The 21247-nt window shown below is 43.0% G+C and overlaps 1 protein-coding gene across 2 annotated transcripts; it reads left to right on the top strand.

The window, feature by feature from the left end:
• Positions 1-321: 321 nt before the first annotated feature.
• On the top strand, positions 322-20991 carry PJVK (pejvakin). 2 transcript variants are annotated; one of them, XM_020804100.3, is made up of 6 exons: positions 322-8989; positions 13378-13570; positions 13738-13879; positions 14511-14628; positions 16908-17003; positions 19841-20991. In XM_020804100.3, the coding sequence occupies exons 1-6, from the start codon at positions 8770-8772 to the stop codon at positions 20140-20142; spliced, it is 1071 nt and encodes a 356-aa protein (XP_020659759.3). In that variant the 5' UTR covers positions 322-8769; the 3' UTR covers positions 20143-20991. The 2 variants fall into 2 exon arrangements, with proteins under 2 accessions (XP_020659759.3, XP_072836822.2); XM_072980721.2 differs by lacking the exon at positions 322-8989 and having other exon boundaries at positions 13432-13566.
• Positions 20992-21247: the final 256 nt, after the last annotated feature.

The following is a 21247-nucleotide window of genomic DNA, read 5'->3' as shown; positions in this document are numbered from 1 at the left end:
AGAATAAATCTCAGAACTGCCGAGCTGGGAAGGACCCTCTGGATTAGGTTTGCCAGATACATGTGTATGAAAAGGAGGACATACATAGAAAGCCAAAAAGGCGGACATATTAAGGGGGGGCTCTGTGCACAGGGTGGGGTGGGGGGGCATGTCACTTTTGGACCCTTGACAGCATCTTAAAAAGCAGAGACATCGCCTTGCCAACAAAACTCCGAATAGTCAAAGCTATGTTTTTTCCTGTAGTGATGTATGGAAGTGAGAGCTGGACCATAATGAAAGCAGACCGCCGACGAATTGATGCCTTTGAATTGTGGTGCTGGAGGAGACTCTTGAGAATCCCCTGGACTGTGTTAACCCCGAAAATCGAGGCAATTCTCCGGCAGAGGCAGCAGACTAAGACACGAGACAACCAGCTGTATAGAATGCCAATTATTTATTAAATTACACAGCTAGGGCCCAATCTCTTAAAAGCAGAGAAGAGCCCCGAAACACGGGTGCATGGATGTTTTATAGGGATACACACAAAGGGCCGTAAACAGTTAGATTCTGATTGGTGTCCTGAACCCGAAACTTTGGATCTCTATGCCCATTGGCCCTAAATGTTCTGTGGGTCTGACTTATTGGCTACACCTGAATGTGCATATGATACGCATGCCCCCTTGGCCTTAAGGTTATGAATTACTCAGATGGCGACTATGTGTCTGATTTGACAGTACCCAGATATTCGTTTTATCTCTGTCGTTTTGTTTATAGTTGCATTGTATATGGTGGCCTTCAAGTAACAGCTTTTCCCTTGGTGTCAAGATGGAAGTGCCTTAGCTTCCTCCCTACGCATACCAAGGGTGCCAATTATCTCCTTAATTGCCCTCTGAGCAGGCCTGTTGTTTTGGGAAGTGAAAGTATTGTGTTCTGTTCCTTGGGGCGATATCTCTCAGCTAGCAGATGGAAGGCCATTGAGGCACTATGTGTTTTGATATGCAAGGGTGTGTTTGTAAAGAAGGCCATTGAGGCACTATGTGTTTTGATATGCAAGGGTGTGTTTGTAAAGTTAGCACCCTGGTGTGATTGTGGCAAGAGTCAGAAGAGATCTAAATCAGGGTCAGTCTACAGTAAAAGCAGTTTCTAATACAGACCCATTCGGATACAGATACATTCAGATACATAAAGTTACACAAGTATTCATGTGCAAGACGTTACAATAATTAAGTTGTATTGAAACTAAATACAATTGCTGCGTTGTGGAAGAAGCAATGGGAATAAAAGCGGTGCATGGAGTGAGATATAATAATAATAAAATGCTTATTTGTTAACCCTAGAATGGGCAGCCTTCACTCCCCCCTTTTTAAATTCTGACAACAATAAGATGGCGGAATTTAAACCGTCAACAACAGGCGGAGGGACCGGGCGCCAGGGACGGCGTCGACATGAGGGACAGAGGGAGGAGGTAACAGAGAGAATTCTGGCCGAAATACCAATCAAAAGGGCAGTAACCACGAGGAGAACAATTCCAATAATGAGATTTTTAAACGTAGAGAAGTCGGGAAGCCAGGATGTAAGTTTAGACCAATCCCAGTTTTCCCAATTTTCAGCATTGAAGGCATCATAAGTTCTAGTGCGGTCTAATTGGTGTTTTTGAACCAAAGCAGCGAGATCCTTATGGTCCAAGACAAGTCCTTTTTGTTCATCGTGAAATACACAACAGGTCTCGTTAATATATGCACAGAGACCGCCCTGTTGCATGAGCACCATGTCCAGAGCAAGGCGATGTTGCAGGACCATGTTTTTGACCGAGAGGATCTCATTTTGTAACCGGGTTTGGATGTCAGACGTGACATTTTCCAGGGTGTCCAGGGCAACAGAAGTGTTATAAACAAAATCAGCTAACATGTGGATATCTTTATAATTTTGAGCTACCCCAAGAGATGGGAGGAAGGCACGCCCAAGGAGCGTGCCTATGGACCACTTCCAGGGTTTGGATAAGGAACGAAGAGACCTATGAGTGGATCTGGAAGAATATCGGATGGCAGAGACCTCCCGGGGATGCATTCCGCCAGGCCAGAGAAAACCTATAGTACAAATGCCTTCCCACCCCACAGGGAGAACCTTAAAGGCGCGGAGGCCGCAAAACCACCAGAAGCCCGATTCCAGGCGAAGGGGTTTCTGGGCCTGGAGAAGGGTAAGGGTGTCTACAATGAGGGGTTTAGGACCCCGAAATGAGTCGGGGTATTGAAGGAAAAGGGTATAGAGAGTAAACTGTGTGCTGTTGGGGTTGTGAGCCAGGAAAGGGACGGGATCACCCTCGAGCATCCATGTGGTTCCATCCCAAAAGAAGGTGAGGGAACAATTGTCCCAGGATCCCAAAGAGAGAGAGTGGCCAAGGGTACGATTAAAACAAATAGGTGCCCGTTGGTGAGTGCCCCGGAGAGAGAATGGGGGGATGGTGGATGGTCCTACCTCAATAATGTTGATAGAGCGGTTGTACCAGTCATGGAGGTCCAAGGGAACCGGCCATGAAGGGAGACCAATTCTCCCGTGGAGAGGGAAAAAGGTGCAAATCCAACAATCCGGCAGCGAGGCATGGCGGACCACCTCCTGGTGCAGCCGGATCATCGTATTATCCTCAAAGGGGTCCCCCCTTGGGAAGCATACAAAGGACAACACAAAGAAAATAATGGGAGCCATGGAATAAAAGGTCCAGAGAGTGCAAGGCAACAGCAAATTAGTCCTGGGGGATCGGTGGGGGCTGACGGCGAAAGACGAGGCGGAGACCGTCCAGACCTTTTACAGCCCAACGATCGCGGGGCCGGGAGGAAGGATGCGGCCGTGGAGGCGGAGGAAGAAAGTCCTGTGGCGGGGAGGCACGTTTGATTCGAGTGTAGTGGATCCAGGAGGCGTGACCTTCGACTTTCACGCACGACGGCGTAGTCAGGAGGACTTGGAGGGGTCCGTTCCAGCGTTCAGAAAACGGCGAATCAGATAAGGACTTCGTGTAGACCCAGTCTCCGGGGAGGAACGGGTGCAACGGCTGATCCAAAGTAACGATTGCCTTCTCGAGGAGTCGTCTGTGGCTTTCCTGCAAAAGTCGGGTCATGCCCAAAAGATAGTTACGCAAATCATTCCCCCCCCCCGTCGCGGCAAAGGGGAGGAACCAGAAGTGTGGGACGTGACGACAAAGGGCCGTCCGTACATGGCTTCGTACGGGCTGATGGCAAGTTTTCCCCGTGGCAAAATCCGAATACGGAGAAGGGCTTGCGGGAGAATATCCACCCAGCCGAGACCTGTTTCCTGCATTAATTTGCGAAGGTGGGATTTCAAAGTTTGGTTCAAGCGCTCCGCTTGGCCGCTGCTCTGAGGCCGATATGCGGCATGGAATTTCCACTCAATAGCAAGATAAGCTGCTACTTCCTTAACGATTCCCGCAACAAAGTGTGTCCCATTGTCTGAAGAAATGCCCTCCCATGGGATTCCATGTCTAGGGATGATATCATGGAGAAGGGAATGAACCACTTCTTTTGCCTGTTCCGTCCGGGTGGGAAATGCTTCGGGCCATCCTGTGAGGGAGTCCACAAAAACTAAACAATATTTGTAGCCCCTATGGGGGCGCATTTCTGTGAAATCTACCTGCCACCGAGATCCAGGATATAAGCCCTTGGGCTGGGTTCCCAGGGGCCCCCGGCGAAGGCCGGTGTTAGGGTTGTTTTTACAACATATCTCACAGGCATCTGCGACGTCCTGTGCCAGAATAGAAAATGCATGTCCCACCGCCCAGGGGCGAATGCTATCTAGCATTGCTTGAGGATTGGCAACTGCAAGAACAAACCTATCCGTTCTGAAGGAAATCAACCCTGAGTGCTCACTGGAAGGACAGATCCTGAAGCTGAGGCTCCAATACTTTGGCCATCTCATGAGAAGACTCCTTGGAAAAGACCTTGATGTTAGGAAAGTGTGAAGGCAAGAGGAGAAGGGGATGACAGAGGATGAGATGGTTGGACAGTGTCATCGAAGCAACCAACATGAATTTGACCCAACTTTGGGAGGCAGTGTATCTATTGTATCTGCCTCATCCCTTCCTGTGCAGAGTAGAAAAGAAGGAGCAAGCCATCAAAAGGCCCCCTGTGCCCTCTGTCCCTCCAAGGGACCAGGTTGGCAGGCTGAACTGTCCTCTTTGATTTGATGATGTGGAAGGCTGGTCTTTTGTTGTTTAGTCGTTAAGTCGTGTCCAACTCTTCATGACCCCACGGACCAGAGCACACCAGGCCCTCCTGTCTTATTTATTTATTTATTTATTTATTTATTTATTTATTTATTTATTTATTTATTTATTTATTTATTATTTATTTATTTATTTATTTATTTATTTATTTATTTATTTATTTATTTATTTATTTATTTAATTTATACCCTGCCTATCTGGCCCACCGGACCACTCTAGGCGGCTTCCAAATATAAAATCAAATAATAAAACATAGACAAATACATCATAATCAAACAAGAACAGCAGTAAAGATAAAAAGGAAAAGTAAGAAAAAATCAAGAGTTGGCTGGAGGGAAGGCCTGAATAAACAGCCATGTTTTTAATTGGGTTTTAAAGGTGCCCAGCGTGGGGGCAGCTAGCATCGCCTCTGGAAGATTGTTCCAGAGGCGAGGAGCCACCGCCGAGAAGGCCCAGTTTCGTGTCTTCTCCTTCCGGGCCTCTCTCGGCGTCAGGCTCCTCAGCCTCACCTCCTGACTCGTGCGGGTGATCCGGGTAGACCTTGGTGGGAGGAGGCGTTCCGCCAAATATCGAGGTCCTAAACCATTTAGAGCCTTATAAGTAAGCATTAAAACTTTGAAGTTGACACGGAAACAGATGGGCAGCCAATGCAATGCGGCCAGCATTGGAGAGATGTGTTGATATTTTCTCACTTCTGTAAGGAGCCTGGCCGCTGCATTCTGCACCACCTGAAGTTTCCGTGTCAGCCTCAAAGGCAGCCCCACGTAGAGCGCGTTACAGTGATCTAATCTTGAGATTACGAGCGCATGCACCAAGGTAGTGAGCGCCCCCATGTCAAGATAGGGTCGCACCCGGGCAATCTGCTAAAGATGGAAAAATGCGGTGCGGACTACCGACGCCATCTGAGTTTCCATGGTGAGCGTCGTGTCCAAATATATGCCAAGGCTGCAGACCCCACTCTTCGCGGCCAAGGTGGTCCCCCCAAATGTGAGAGAGCCACCCAAGCCACCTACCACGGGGGCACCCACCCTCGGAACTTCCGTCTTATCCGGATTCAGCCTCAGTCCGTTCTCCTGCATCCATTGCAGTACGGCCCCCAGGCAACGCTGAAGGGAAAGGACAGCATCACCTGCAGTTGGTGGAATAGCAAACTGTTTCCAGACATTGGCAAATCAATCACTTCCCTGCTTGGCAGAGGGCAAGGGAAGTGGATTTTTGTTCTGTTTAAAATAATAATTGATGTGCTATGTGCCGTCCTGTCAGCTGAGTAGTGGGCACATGCACATAGACAGCAGGTCCAGCTCCTTGCAGACAGGTGGGCATATGTGCAAAAGCAGGAGGCCTAGGTCTTTGAAGCTGGACCTGCTGCCAGTCAGGATGGTTGTACAGTGGTGGCAGAGGCTTTAAGAGAAGGTAGGGAGGCAACAGGGGCAATGGGAGCGGAAGGCATGGACAGGCAGTGCACTTGCCCCTAGCCTGAGCCTGCAAAACAAACCACAGACTGAGTCATTTGGTCCAGGGGGGGGGGGGGATTCATAAAAGTTATAGATTTGTGGTTCATGAGTAGCCATGAACCATCACGAACCACCTATTTCCCAGTTTGTGCCCATCTCTAATTCATGTATTCAGGGAAGGCTGTATTTCATATCAGCTATTCTGACTGTTTTGGTGATTTCAGTATCAGCACAGAGGGGGAGATTTTAAAACTAAGCTAAGAAAGCATATCCTTGTATATACATAGAGGATTTCCAGACTTTAATCAAAGAAGCCTGTGGCGATCCCCCTCCACAAAGGTAGATACGCCCTTTTCGCTGCCACCAGGTATTATACTAATACCAAATCAAATCCCACACACTCAGGAGCTGTCACCCCAAAGGGTCATACAATTTCAGGAATCAAGGGTTTAAAATAAATATTCTTTTATTATTGAACAAATCATAAGGAGAATCAAATATAACTGTTTCATATGTTCATGTATAATAAATCAGGTGTTAACATATATCAGATCATGTCAATATTTCTCTTGTTATACTTAGACATTCATTCCTGCTTGTTCACTATATTTTAACTCTTTCAATTCTCTTCCTTGACCCTTTTTCTATTCCTAAATCCTAGCACTCTCTTAATAACTTCTGGTCCCTAACTCTGCCTGAACCTCTCTCTCTCTCTCTCTGATTCCAGCCCCTTAACTGTCTCACCCAGCTGTTCCAACTGTCATTCTGACTCCGCCCCTCCTGCTCCATCCCCTGATTGACATGCAGGAATGACGTCATACTTTCGGTTCCATTACAAAGCCATTTTAAAATCTTGTCCTATGTGGAAACAAGGAGTGCCCATAGAAAGTAACTCAGAAATGTAGGGTTCTAAGAACTGTGACAGAGCAGAAACATACCAGTTTTTACCCAATCTCCTGGGGAGGGGGAGGGGAATGGTACTAGCAGGAATTCCTAGCTCTGATCTCATTCCATGTGAAAAACATTACCTTCTCTTATTTTAGTCTCTACACATTGTAAAAATGCCCAGACTGACGGAAGTCCACTGTTTCATATTGCAGATTGTGCCACCCCTAAAGGTAGCCTTGTTGAGCACAGTTAGGCTTGGGAAAGAATGCTTTATAATACTGTAAAAGCCTTGCAATATAAGCTCTGCATGATTAAACCATGATTCTTTGTGCTGATTTTGCACAAAGCAGGATTTTGCACTGAATGAAAATGTCTCTCATGGATTTCAGAAGGAAGGCCTTTTCAGCCCTACCTGAAGAAAACTGGGTTTGAACAACAGATAAAGCATAAGGTCAAGTGAGCCACCATTTTCACTAAGCTGGATCATGCAGTTCTTAGACTAATTTTAAAAGCCTTTCTCAGGTGGTCAGGTTGGGACAGGGCTGGAAATACAGTTTTGCCTCAAGCTGCTGTCAGGGAGAAGTGATTTCTGTCACTTTGCATTATGTATGCAGTGCAAAGCATGCTGCTTATATACCACCCCATAGCTCTTAAAGCTCTCTCTGGGCAGTTTACAATTTAAGTATGCAGGGTACACATTGCCCCCTCCCCAACAAGTTGGGTGCTCAGTTTACCAACCTCAGAAGGATGGAAGGTTGAGTAAACCTCGAGCCAGGTACCTGGGACTGAACCTGAGCAGAGTTTTGACTGCAGTACTGCAGTTTAGCCACTATGCCATGAGGCTTTGCTGTATTTTAATATAGTGCACATTGGTCACCATTTTAAAGAGCACCAAGACGTCAGCCAGGAAAGTGAGGCCTTCCTCTTCCTCAGAGCTTGCTTATAAAGCAGGTGGTGGAGAGGGATGGTGACAGCAATTGGGGAGCACAGTGGCATCTTCAAGGGCCAGGGAGACTACCACTGCCGCCCCCACTGCCACTGCTGCCTGCTGCAAGTTATCTACAATGTGCCATCCCAGTCCTAGTCAGCTATGTGGGGAGCGAGTGGAAGCCTCTCTCTTGTCTTAGAAAGAAAAAAGCCTGAACTTTCTTTGCTGGCACTGTAATGGATACACCTGCTACCCTCTCATAGCTATAGTCAAAGCTTCCTCATGCCAACTGGGCCCCTCCTAAAGGCCAGTCCAGATGAGCATGAGGTGGCTTTTTCTCCCAGTTGGAGCTATTAGTTGGGTGTATTGTTCAAAGGTTTCCAGAACAGGCTACGAAAGTGGGCAGTATACTTCCACCTCAGGTTCTTCAGAAGAGCAATGGAGCTACAACACACCCCATTTAGTCCAAAGTAATGCAATGATGCCATTTCATATCCTGCCCCATGTAACTTAGGGATGGGGGTGAGTACAAGATTTAGGAAACAATTCACCACACCGCTTTCAAGTTAACAGAAGACCTTGCCAAAGTATCAGGGTCCTAAGGTCATTCATATAATGTGCTTAAAATCTGCTTGCCAGAGGTAAAAACGATCCCATTTTAAAGTGTTGTGTTTACAACAACATTTCAGTGAATGAAGTTAGCTTCTAATTCTCACCTAAATTCAGGTAAATGGTATTCACTGTGTCTTGGCGGTATGTGTAGACAATAAAATTATGACACCTTAAAATTATACAAGTGAGCTGCTGAGAGAAATAATAAATTTCAGAAGAGAAAAGAAAACCACGCTGGGATTATTGCAGATGCATCAAACTAATTGGTTGTTTCTTTTCGGCTGCAAATACTAATCAAACATTAGTGATATGTGATTAAAGAGGAGCTGTTGTTTTTAAGTCATGTAAAAGGGATGGGAAAGCAAGGAGTGCAATATAGGAAGGTACAGCCGTAGCACAGCTGAATGTTGTCCTATCAGTTTACCTTGTTAATTTATTATTAATTGTTTTGAATGTGGCTGAGCAATGAAAGGGAGTCCTTGAATAATACACTAGAGAAGCTGGATGATTAAGACAATGTTAGTACTTCTCTTTCAGTTAAAGGTAATAAGCTTTAGAAGAAAGAAGCATTTTTCTCTTCTATCCATTAATTTAGAGCAGTTAACAGATCTTTGAAAGATGACTATATGGCTTGAAAACTGCAGTTGAGGGGGGAAAATTATCTTTCATCATTCATGCGTAATATGTTTGCTGCTGCTACCAAAAGTTTTGTTAAGCAGGTTGGTGATGGAGGTCGATTAGTTCCTGTTCGCAGCCTCAGCGAAGCAGATAAATATCAGCCTCTCAGTCTTGTCATCAAGAAGAAAAGCTGTTTCCTTTCCAGACGATCAAAGTTTATTTCAACACCATTTGGCCTAAAAGACATCCTTCAGGGAGAAAAAGAAATTTCAGCTGGTAAGATCTTGGATCCCCCCCTCCAAACTCTTTAAAACTTGTACAAATATTGTTTTCTGGTGTGGAAGTATAAGTGAATGCAGTAAATGCAAAACTGTATGGCAATTTATATTTAAAATATAGTCTAAGCTATCATAAAGAAAGAGGAAACAAACAGTAAATATAAACAAGCATTTACACTCCTAAATTTAAACATTACATTTGGCAAGAGACTGGAGATTTATTACTACATTTTAGGAGTTTGCACTGATAATTGTTTTATGATTAAACATTTGGTTCAGTATTTTGTGTAATCTTTGTAATATAATATAACATGTGAGAGTTCAAATGGGGTCTCCTCTGGTTTCAACATAGACATTGGAGGCTCTTGAGTTGCAAAATCAAAACTAGTTTCTATTGGAACATTAAACATTAAATCATTTGTCTCTGACTCAACTCTCAAATTGTCTCTCGTGACCAATGGGTCCCATGAGGGCGTCCAAACATCTTTGGTGAACGGGTCATTCCAGGGTCTTTTGGTAAAGGGATTACTGCCCTCCAAGTTCAAAGTGTCCATCCCAGGGTCTAGTAATGGTATAGTCTCCTCATCTCTCCCCTTGGGATCGAAGGAGTCCTCTTCTCCTCATAAGGGAGCCCACGGTCTGACAGGAACCCTCTCCGCCGGGCTTCCTCCAGTCTCCATGCCCGTCTTTTTCTCTCCTCCCTTTTCACAGCTTCCTTTTCTTTTCTCAGCCTCCGGCGCCACTCACACACTTCCGACTCTCCCCAAAACGAGGGTCGAGGGTTGTGGAGGCAAACCTCTCCTTCTTCTATAGTCTGCCTCCTCCCTGGGAACCCGGACCTTTTCGTGCTTTCTGGTGCAGGGGTCTTCCACCCATATTAACTCCCAACCCCCTGGTATATCATCCCTTGCTCCTTTTAAATCCTCTATTCCCACCTACATGTCTTTGTGAGTACAGAGGCCTGTTTGAAAGCAGAGTGCTTCACAAACCGTACGCAACACTGTCCTGCTGAACATGGCTCTGATGTATTTAAAGGATGCAGAACCTGTGCCAGACTTTCCCATTGTTGGCCACACTGGTAAGGGCTGATGGGAACTGGAATGTAACATCATTTGAAGGGCCCCAGCTTCCATCTTGCTGATATGTTCATTACCTTGTTTAAAAAAAACCACATCACATTGCTGCATCTTTCCCTTTTTCAATCCTGAAAGCTATTTTTGGCAAAGGATCAATCTAATTTAGTCACATTTTAATCAATGTAAAATGTTGGTCACATGACTGACTAAAGTCCTATTGTTTATAGTGGCTACCTGAGTGTGATTTGACTTAGGCTAGAGTCTGTTGCAGTGTTTTGAATTTCCAGTAACATTCCCTCTTGCTATGCAGTAAAAATACAGAGATCCACAGAGGAGAATAGCTACAAGTTTCCCAGAGTCCACTCTTTCTCATTAACTGGCACTTAAAGTCTTAGTATCTCACTCTGAGAAATTAGTAAAAAGGATAAAAATGTGTATTTACTGACACTTGCTTGAAATTACAGACTTCTGTATGCTGCTTTTTTTACTGCACATATACTAGCAACCAACTGAACAGATCAACAGCAGACAAACAGCTGCCACCAACTGACTAAAGAGATTGCTAGAACACTCACCAGAGAGGTAGGGCTCTCTTTGAATTCAAAGACTAGAAGTAACAATTGGTTAATGCTGGATAGATTGACAATTGCCCCAGCTCAGAAAAGTCCTTCCCAGACATTCAAACTACAGACAGCATGTGAGGTTGTAAATGAAACTCCAACAGATTCAACCCAAATACAGTATGTTTATCTCAGAATAAACATATTTATCTCTAGTAATAGAGATTCTGAGATTATGTACAAACATTTAAAGTTTCTGCATTAGTCATGAAGAACTATTGGTTGCTCTAATATCAGACAGTTCAATTCCTTGCAGTTTCTTTGATGAAGAATTAAAATCTGTTTGGCCTGCAACAAGTAACATAACCAGTGTTTTCCACCGTGACAAATTGCATATTTCAAATAGGGCAAAATAACAGTGTAATTATGACCAGTAGAACCCTTTCATCTCCTTATACTTGAAAGAATATACTGTACTTTAGTTATACACTTAGAAAGACATATAACCAAATAAAGCAACTAAATAACAAAATGTCCTTTCTAGAATATTTGAACTGAGGTAGTTTAATATGAAGTCTACCAGGTGATTCAGACATTTTTTAACTGTATTCATGGTCTGGCACTTGTTATTTGAAGCTCTTCTTTATTTTTGCTTATCCAATTTCCTTTCCTTTCTATCTTGCCTTTCTTCCAATCCAGGGACCCAAAGGAGAACGCCACTTAATGAGATGAAGGTGGTTCTCCATATATAAATTAAAATATTAAAAATTGTGGCAAACGGGCAATATTATGAAAGATTATTAGACTTAATTTAAAAGGACCAACTGTCAAAAATAAAATACATCGAAAAGAGTTTTAAAGAAGAAAAGAGAAGTTCAGCCTCCCCTGGAAAATCAATCTCTGCAACCAGAGGAGTGGCCAAAAGCATGATAGTGTCTTGTCTGTTGGCAAAAGGACTGAAGAGAGGAGCTATCCTAGCCTCGACTGGATGAAAGTTGTTGGAATCATTGCACCCTCATATGTTGCCTTTAAGAGGTTTTGGCTGGGGGAGTTGGAACACAGTGCTGTTTGTTTTTGACCTATGAAGAGCTGGGAGTAAATTGGAAACCTTTTTATTTTTTTCTCTTTTCAGTGTCTCTGAATGAATTATTGAGACAGTACACACTAGTTGAGGAGAATAACCCAATAAGGGGTGGTCTACTTAGGGAAGATTTTGAGCTAATTCTGCTCTGTAGGTTCCTAACATTTTGCACTTTGTAGTTAGGAGGGTTTTTTTGCCATAAATTTCCATACTCTGCCAGTAAGCTCCACATTCTAGGAGCAACCACTGAAAAGACCCTCTGCTGAGTCCTCATTAAATGACCCTCTGAACCCAATGGGACTGAGAGAAAGGCCTCCTCCAGATATCTTAAAGCTGTGAGGAAATGGAGCCTTTCAAGTAGCTTGGATGCAAGCTTCTACTATTTGTGTCAGGCTTCTGATCCAGCAGAGGAATTCCATTTGTAGAATGGAGGCAATTGCAACATTCTTGGATACTTCCCTCCCCTGCACTCCCAGATGGCCCTCAAAATCTATTTTGGAGGGTTCTGGAACAATGGGGTGCAGAGGAAGGAGGAAATAGAGAGAAATGCTACCCACCCACTTTTGTGCAGAAAGGAACATTCTGAATTGAATTCTGAAAGCTGAACTCAACCCAGTGAAGAGAAACGGGATATGCTATACCAGAAATACTACCTTCCAGTTCTGGAACACCCTCTCTCTGCAGACACGTCTGTGTCTCTCGGATGGTCTGAACATCTCCCAGGAGAGTTCTGCTTTCTCTAGCTGGCCTTTGAGCAGCCATTGTCAAGTTAGATGTGAGGTGAATTTTTTTTCATAATTCTTCTATGAGGCATAAACTTATTCTGTGTGATTAATCATTAATGGGCTCGACCTCATGGTTTCCTTTCACTACCAAAAAGGCTTTTTAGATTCAATGGAGGCACCTCTTAGAAGAATTTTGGAGGGGAACAACGTGGGGCTGTCCCTTTCCCCCTTGAAAACCTCTGATGCCTTTCCATCTGCTGTGGAGGGTTGGAGTAACCTTTGGCAAGGCATGGAAAGCAGTGCAGAAAACTAGAAGCAGGAAGGGCATGTGGGTGGGTGTCACATCCGCATTCATCTAAGAAGAGCAGGCCCTAGATTGAAGAGCTTTTCCTCATCAAAGGGACAACATGTGCATACAGTCCACTTTTAAAAAATTGACAACTTGCTCTTAGCCTCCTTTCCTTCCACGTGAAGTAAAATGAGTCAGACAATCCTGCAGGAAGTAAATCACAGTGAAATTCGGGCTGTGTTCCTATTCACACATAACTGGGAATAATCCTCTCCAAACACAGTGAGACTTAATTCAAAGCAGACGTACATGGACTCAGGATGCAAGATTAATGCCTTGGGCCAGAACACAGAGTGAGTCTAATCAGAATCTAAACGGATAAGTACCATTTTCAGATTGTGCTTCAGTTCTGTGAACACAGGTGAGATGTATCTTGACTTTGACCTGCAGGAGGAGCATTAGACATTTTTTTAAAAAATCAATAAGTAATCTGGGAGATGGTGGACTCTCCAGCGATGGAAGCATTTAAGACACAATTGAATCAAATATCTCCTTTGACTTGAATTCCTGCCTTGAGCAGGGGGCTGGACTCAATGGCTTTATAGGTCACTTCCAAATCCATTGTCTTATGATTCTATGATCCTTTCCCCTTTAGGTATTTCATCCTACCAGTTACTGAATTATGAAGACAAATCAGATGTAGCCCTGAATGGAAGACGAGGAAATCACATTATGAGCTCTGGAGTCAATGTTGCTGGATCAGATTCCCTGGCAGTAAAGGCTTCATTTGGCATTGTAACTAAACATGAGGTTGAGGTACCAACACTCCTCCGAGAACTATCTAGTAGGTTGGTGTTCTAGTTTTAACTATTGTACTGTCACTCCGTTTATGAATACGCTTTGCTTATGAATTCTGAAATTGTCCATGAGTATTTTTCAAACATAATGTTCTGTGGCTTTTGGGTTGTGTAAGTAGGAGCAATGCAAGCCTGTGGGTTTATCTTCTTTATTTTAGAAAAATTAATTTTGGCCACTGCCTTGTCCGTCAGTCACGAGACAGTAAGAGGACGGTACTTTGCGTGGTCATGGAGAGTATCAGAACAACGCGGCAGTGTTCCCTATCTGTGCATGCTGGTGTGAGAGGCGACACAATGAGGGTAAGTGAGCATGATCAGTAAAACTCCTCATGTCCCATGAACAGCTTATCTGTGGTTTATGTGCGCCTACCTTGACACTGGTTTGTGTCCTATTAATATAAATCTTGCTGATGCAAGAGAAAGTATTGGTGGAGAGTCCCAGCGTGGGAAGATGTGGAAGGTGGCCAAGAATGGGAAACTTTGTGGATTTTTTGTCATACCCCTAATTCAATTTTGTACACTGTCCCATCTGTGTTGTCGTTCATTCATATCCTTTGGGTAAGGAGGCTACCAGGCACCCATAAGTTGACTCTTGCCTTCTGTCCTTTTAAATGTTTCTGGAGACAACAGTTCATGTGCATGCATTTGTTCACAGCTGTGAGCCTGCTGCTAAACTTAAGTGGAAGTCCCATGAGTGACTGAGTTCCTTTTAGGTACTGATGGACATGTGGAAGTTCTTTACTTAATCAGCATCTGAGTTAGAGGGGCATTTTTAAAATAATGCTGTAAACCACTGAGATCTTTCTCTTGATTTATCCAGAAAAGGAAACAAATTACGTATTACGTTTTGAACATTTAATCTGGATTTTCACACATACCATCATTTAGTTTCAAGGCAAATGCTGATGTCATATTTTTCTTCCCAAAATAGTTCCATATTATCGATGACCATAATTACAAAGGACGCGACAGAGCTATTGTCTTTCCTGCGCATACAACAATTGCATTTAGCGTATTTGAGCTTTATATTCGCTTGGATGGTAATTTTGGTAAGTAAACTGCTTTTACTGCAGTAGTTTTATTCATTTATTTATTACATTTCTATTCCGCCCTTCTAGTGACAGGTAGAGGGCACGATCTGCAGCCCTGGATTAACAGACAAGAGGCTGCCACTGCTCTCCTGGGATCAAAGCAACCCGCTCACTCTACCTAATTATTAGAATGGCCTTACTCTACCATTCGGCTTAAGAGGTTTCTGCTGCTGGAACTTGGAAAGAGTGGATGCCCTTGGGAATTGGGAACAAACTATAAGAATTCAAGCTGCAGGAAAAGGGGGAGTTTAGCAAATTCCAGCAGAGAGCTCTCTGGGCAAAAGAGAGATGCGTAATAGAAAGAAAAGGCAAATGCATCATCCTCAGGCATTTTGAAATATTTATGGGAAGCCCAAAAATATCGCTAGATGAAATTCTAAAGAGGCTTGAGAAGGCAGGGAAAAACAGAAGCCAAAGGGGTGGAGGACATGGGAAGTTGGAATACAAATTATGGCACATGTCTCGTGTCTTCAGAGGCCCACAGCCTTTTCTCCTACTTGGTGCAAGGTTTACGGATAAGGCTTTCTATTATAAGCCTCTTTTCTGCCCTAAAGGCACAATGTGACTATAGTGACCCCTCCAAAATGTCTCCGGAGACAGTCTCAAAGAATGCCAACCAATACTGAACCAAAATTGCTTAAAATACATTTTTCTTGAAATTAAAAGATCTTAATTGTTGCTAGTCCCCCAGCAAAAGAAATCCACTCACAGAATTTCTTCCCCACATTTTGGGTGTGCGTGTGGGAGGGAACAGGATGACTGCCTTCCCACAGTGTATATCCATAGAATGAGAGGCCATTGTGGGGTAGCCAAGTGATGTCCCAGCTGCCAAGCCAATTTCATTTCTTGTGCCTTGCACTGATAGTGCAAGAATCCTTAGGAGAAGAAAAAAAGAACATATACTGCTAATGATGAAGCCCACCATTGAGAAGCTGCAGGAGAATTGTGTCTTTCCTTGGAGAAATTCAATGAAATTCTCCCCACCACCACCAAATTTTCTGCCCCTAAAAGGTGAAGAATTTCAAGTGGCCATCTGCACACCGCTATTGTCAGGGCTGCTGAAAGTTTCCAGGATGGAAATCCTCTTGCGTAAAGTTACACAATGTAACATCATCATCTAGTGACTGGAATATTTAATTGAAATTCATTGAAAGGTTCCTGTCAAATGATCAGATATACGCTGAGACTCCCAAAGGCTTCCCCAGGGCAAAAGGGAACATTGGAACCTGAGAGAAAAGAATAGGGAGCTTCCAGTTAAAATAAATAAATATGTTCCCTTTGCTGGATGATGCAATCATTGTTGTTGTTTAGTCGTTAAGTCGTGTCTTACTCTTCATGACCCCATGGACCACAGCATGCCAGGCCCTCCTGTCTTCCACCGCCTCCTTGGTCAGATTCATGTTGGTAGCTTTGGTGACACTGTCCAACCATCTCATCCTCTGTCATCTCCTTCTCCTCTTGCCCTCACACTTTCCCAACATCAGGGTGTTTTCCAGGGAGTCTTCTCTTCTCATGAGATGACCAAAGTATTGGAGCCTCAGCTTCAGGATCTGTCCTTCCAGTGAACACTCATATAGTTTATTTATGTGATATAATTTTATGCAAGAGAATTTTGGCCTATGTGAGACTATTGTAGGAGGTAATAATGCCGTGTTACCTGCTAATTTCTCTCGCAATATATTATAGCTTGTTTATTTAACCAACTGTGAGCTGAGATGTGCTAGAAGTACATTATATCAGATGAACAGGGTTGCATAAATTCTGGATCTATAGCAATTGTCTGAAATTCTCTTGGGCAACCAAGAAAATTGGTAAGTTTCAGTCCGTTTCTCACACACCCCTGAGAAATGCAGGAGGGGCTCTTTATTTGTCAGCAAGGAACCAGCTGAAACGTACCAGTTCGCTTGTGCTACCTAACAGGTTTATGGCCACTGCATTGCATTGTGTCCCTGTCATTACTATTCAAGCTAATAAGGGTTTATTTTTCTTTTTATTGGGATTTTATTGGGATTTCCACTCCAGCAAACAAAACTGTGCTAAATAATATGCTTCTAAGTGCAAACTGTCCCTTGCTGATTCCATATGCTTGTGTTTTAGTCTGGTACCCTAACAATTATGTTAATACTGAATGTTGTGTATTCAACTGATAGAACATTTTTTTTCATTAACAGGGTTCTGATATTGTGCTATTTCTGAATGCAACTAATTCAAGTATTCTTTGTAATTTTCCCCTCTAGAGCTCTGCGTCACTCCAGAATCAAAAGGTGGATTTGAAAAACTGCCATCAAGATCATTTTCTCTAACCAGATTACGGAATACACTGTTTTTTCGAAGTATTGCTATTTGATATTCATTATTACATGCTAATTAATTGGAGAGATGATTTATTTATAGTGTCACTTTATAGCCCCAGGGAGGTGTTCCAAGGTCTCTAAGGAAAGATGAGGCAGCACTCCAGACTCAGAGCACTAGATCCAAATTTGGATCTCAACTCCCTGACACCTGGAGAGGATAAAGGGGGCAAGCAGGCATGTGGCGTGGGTGGATTTTCAGAAACCTTGGACCCACATGATTTAATGGCCTCCTGTTCCCTGACCAGGCCTCTGACAACGGGGACCATTTAGACTGGTGCAGGGGCTGGCCTAAATGATTTCTTGCCCATCATTCCCAATAGAGAGAGAGAAAGAATAAGCAAACCAACCAGCCCCAGAGGAAGAGGGATAAGTGCCCCATCTTCTTCTTTCCGTCTGCCATGACGAAGAGCCCACCAGAGCTCTGGAGGCATTGGGCATCTTGACTCACAAGGGTCAGGCTCTACCCTCAGGGTTGCACTGAAAATGTGATTCAGGTACAAGGTTAAATTTTTAAGAGCTCTTGAGAACAATCACATTACATTGATGTTGGTGTGTTGGAGGGATCAATATATGGCTCTTACCACTACAACTGAAAGTAATTGCAGGGATTTCAAAGAAGGCAAAGTGCATCCATTTTTAATTATACCAGACCCCCTCATGCTCAGAGCCTAATTGGTTTCCTGGCAGTGGAAGGTGAGCTGTTAAAATTAGGCTGAATGTTAAAAATAGAGGGTTGTTTCCTGGAGAATATTTGTGCCTCACAAATGAAAATTCTGCTGTCTTCGAATTTCGCTGCCTCACCTTCTTTCTCTACTTCACTTGCCTTTGAACTCTGCTTGCATCTCCCATCCCCACTCCGCTTCTTGCTTGCATCCTGGGTACTCTCTTTCTGTCTCTGGTGTCTCCCATCTTCTTCCACCCATTTCTCTTTACTGCTGTTGTACTTGTTGCTGTAAATGCACCAGTTTACAGCCCTGGTTATAGTGCCTTGTAGCAGCAAGTTTGGGATACTAATTAGTTCGTATTAGGATAGGTATAAAAGTAAAAAGTTGTAAAGCCAGCCACTGAAGGTCTGGGAGTGCCCTGTGAAGTGAACCCAATCAAAACTTAATGCAAATCAGATTCAAAAACTAATATAAATATGTTTAATATAAACATACATGTTCAATAAGGTTTTGGTTGAAACATTGATAGGGATGCTCAGGTCTTCAGAAGAGGTTGTGCTTGTTTGCATGATAAATTCTTCGCAAACTTAGGAATATTTGCATAAAACCTGGATCAGGGCCACAAGCTACAGTGGGATGTCAAATGAATTTGGGGTTAAATAACACTTTGCATGTTAGATTTACACCTTATCTTGCTTTAGTTGCATTATTCAAGTAACTCATTATCGAGAGATCCTAAGGATAAGCATTTCCAGGCTAATAAAGCATTTCTGTATTAAACCTTTCAGGGAACATCCAGTTTGTCAACCATAACACTTACTTGAATAGGCCTGGGATTGCCCTGTACTCTTGAAATTGAGGAGGTGGTGTAGGTCACTCTCTTCCTACTAGTGCCAAACTGACAGCACTCGTTTGCATCTTCCCATAAAGATTGCTAGCCTTGAGCCTTCTGAGCTTGCCTCTTAAAGAGACAGTACACAATGCCCTTCTCTCTCAGCTGCAGCCCTGGATTAGCAGTTGAGCAAACTAAGCATGTGCTGAGGACATCAACAAGGGAAGGGGGCACCACAGAGTTGTTTTTTTCCAGTGCTGGATTTACCGTGGACCCTGGTGCAAAGGATGCACCCTCCTTAAACCACATCCATCCATCCAGATCCCTTGGCTCCCTCACTCTCTCAAGAACCCCAAGAAAACCATCTCCCTCCCTAAAGTGACTGAGTGTGAACCAGTAAAAACTAAAAAGGATAAAGACTCACCTAGTGAGAAAACTCATGTTTTGAGTGAAAGGATTGATCATTATCATCACGTGTTTTCTGTTTTGGTTGGTGGCTTTTTTCCCCTTCTGTATTTGGGGAGGTTGGGTGAGGATAAAGATAAAAAGAGCTGCTGTTCTTTTAGACCCATGGCCTCTGTGCTGTATGTGTGCAAACCAAAGAAATAACAGCCATTATAAAAAGTGCCCCAAAGAGGGTTTTTAAACTCTTACTTGAGCTTTTCAGTTTATAGATTCTGACAAAATCTGTTTACATTAATCAAAGTCTGAAAGCAGAAGATTTGGCTGAAAGCCAGTAATTTGACTGTACATATGATTTTGCATACAATAAATGACCCTTTTTTGCCACATGCTATACAATTCAGTTACTGAATTTTCATGCCTGCAATGTGTACATTATATGTTTTCTTTCAAGCCATGGGACCTGCTGCGTATTCATAGGAGGCACCATAATCTTTTCATTACTTAAGGTCTCTAAAGCAGTGGTCCCCTTTTTGCCTCCACTGACCAGTTTAGCGTGCGGGGTGGTGGTGGTCTGGCATGTGTGGGAGGGGCCATGTGTTCATGGGAGGGGCTGTGGGAGGGACCATGCATACATGGGAGGGGCCGTGTGTGTGTGTGTGTGTGTGTGTGTGTGTGTGTGTGTGTGTGTGTGTGTGTGTGTGTGTGTGTGTGTGTGTGTGTGTGAGGGGCTGTGTGTATGTGGGAGGGGACGTGCATGCTTGGGGGGATGTGCGTGCATGTACAGCTCACAGTGAGATAATAGCACATTGATTACTAATGATTACTGTAGACTCTGGACAGAAAACCCAATTTCTGTTTCTTTCATTGAGCAGATTCCTTAGAACTCAGCAATTTTTCTTTTTCTTTTTTTACAGACAAAAGGGTAATGGACATCATTGCTCACCCAGATAATTACTTAGATGACCTTTTTGCAGACTACTACGAAAAAGCAGCAAGCGTGACTGACGTCTCTGCAAGCTATTTCCGAGAAGGGGCTCATATACGAGTGAATTTGCTTAATAACAACATCCCCAAAGGTCCTTGTTCCCTGTGTGGAATGGGCAGTTCCCGGAGAGAAACCGTCTACGGTTGCCTTGAGTGTTCTTTTAACGGACAGACATTTGTGCGACTACATGCTGTGCCTTGTTTTGATCTATGGCACAAGAGGCTGAAGTGAAAAAACAAACTGACCCATACATGCCAAAGAGCAAGATCCAGATTATATTCTCCGTGAACTCAGTGGAATTAAGCTGACCCTTTCATGTTGATTTCAGTGAGGCCCCAAATGCAACTTGCAGTGGATCTAATGCTACATTTAGTTTAGGCATACTGCACAGTACTGTATTTAGATACTGTATCTTTAACATTGTGCCATAGAATGCTTTGTGAGCTGTGATTACAGAAGCAGAAAATAAGGAAGCTCCAAATGGTTATATCTCCTTTTTGTGTTTTCAAAGCAGTGTTTTCTTCTGAAATAGAAAGCTATATCTTCTTAGGATCACTTTCAAAATGTGTTGAATAATTTTTTCCAACTGCATCATTAGTAGCTAAGTATGAAATACACTTTCAAGTTAGCATTTTAAAATACTATTTTAAAAAACAAGCAGAAAGGGTTTACATTGAAGTGGAATTTGCAGGTGTAACTTGGAAATAATTTTTCTTTAAAAAAGGTGTTTTACCTTAACTGCACTACGGCAAGGATTGTAAGAAAGTATATGTGCATTATTTAATAGTAATACTGTATAAATATTTGATTGAAGTATCAGATTAAGCTCATGTTTGAGTTTGCTCTGGTTAAAGATACATTTAAACAGAGAAATAAAACCTAGATATTAGTGCAACATAAACGTTTTGTTTGATTTTAATCTCCCCAATTACATCTGTTTTACATATTGTCTGTATTTATCATTAAAATAGCTAAATTCAGTTGCTTTTTAAAATGTTAAGGCTTGTTATTTTATTTTTTTTATTTTTTGGAATGTATTTAAAAATAGTATATTTTTTAAAATAAAGTCATTGCATTTTGATAAATAAACTGATACTCTTTTTTATCTAATTGCAAGACCAAAGTAGTTTGTTTACAATGTAATATCACTGAGGCATAGCCATTAGGTGGCACTGTCTACTGCTGCATTTAAAAATGCGCGTTAAAATTGGCAGGGCTGGAGGCTTCTAGAAATCTTGCTAAATATTTGTCAGTGCATCTGTAAAAATAGAAGGGACTAAACAGCTGACTCTCTGTAGGCATGCCTCTGTGTGTCTCTGTGTGTGTGTGTCTCTCG

The sequence above is a fragment of the Pogona vitticeps genome, chromosome 1, assembly GCF_051106095.1.
Source record: "Pogona vitticeps strain Pit_001003342236 chromosome 1, PviZW2.1, whole genome shotgun sequence".
Taxonomy (NCBI): Eukaryota; Metazoa; Chordata; class Lepidosauria; order Squamata; family Agamidae; genus Pogona; species Pogona vitticeps.
Note: the sequence above shows the minus strand (reverse complement) of the source record. Positions and strands in the feature narration are given on the sequence as shown.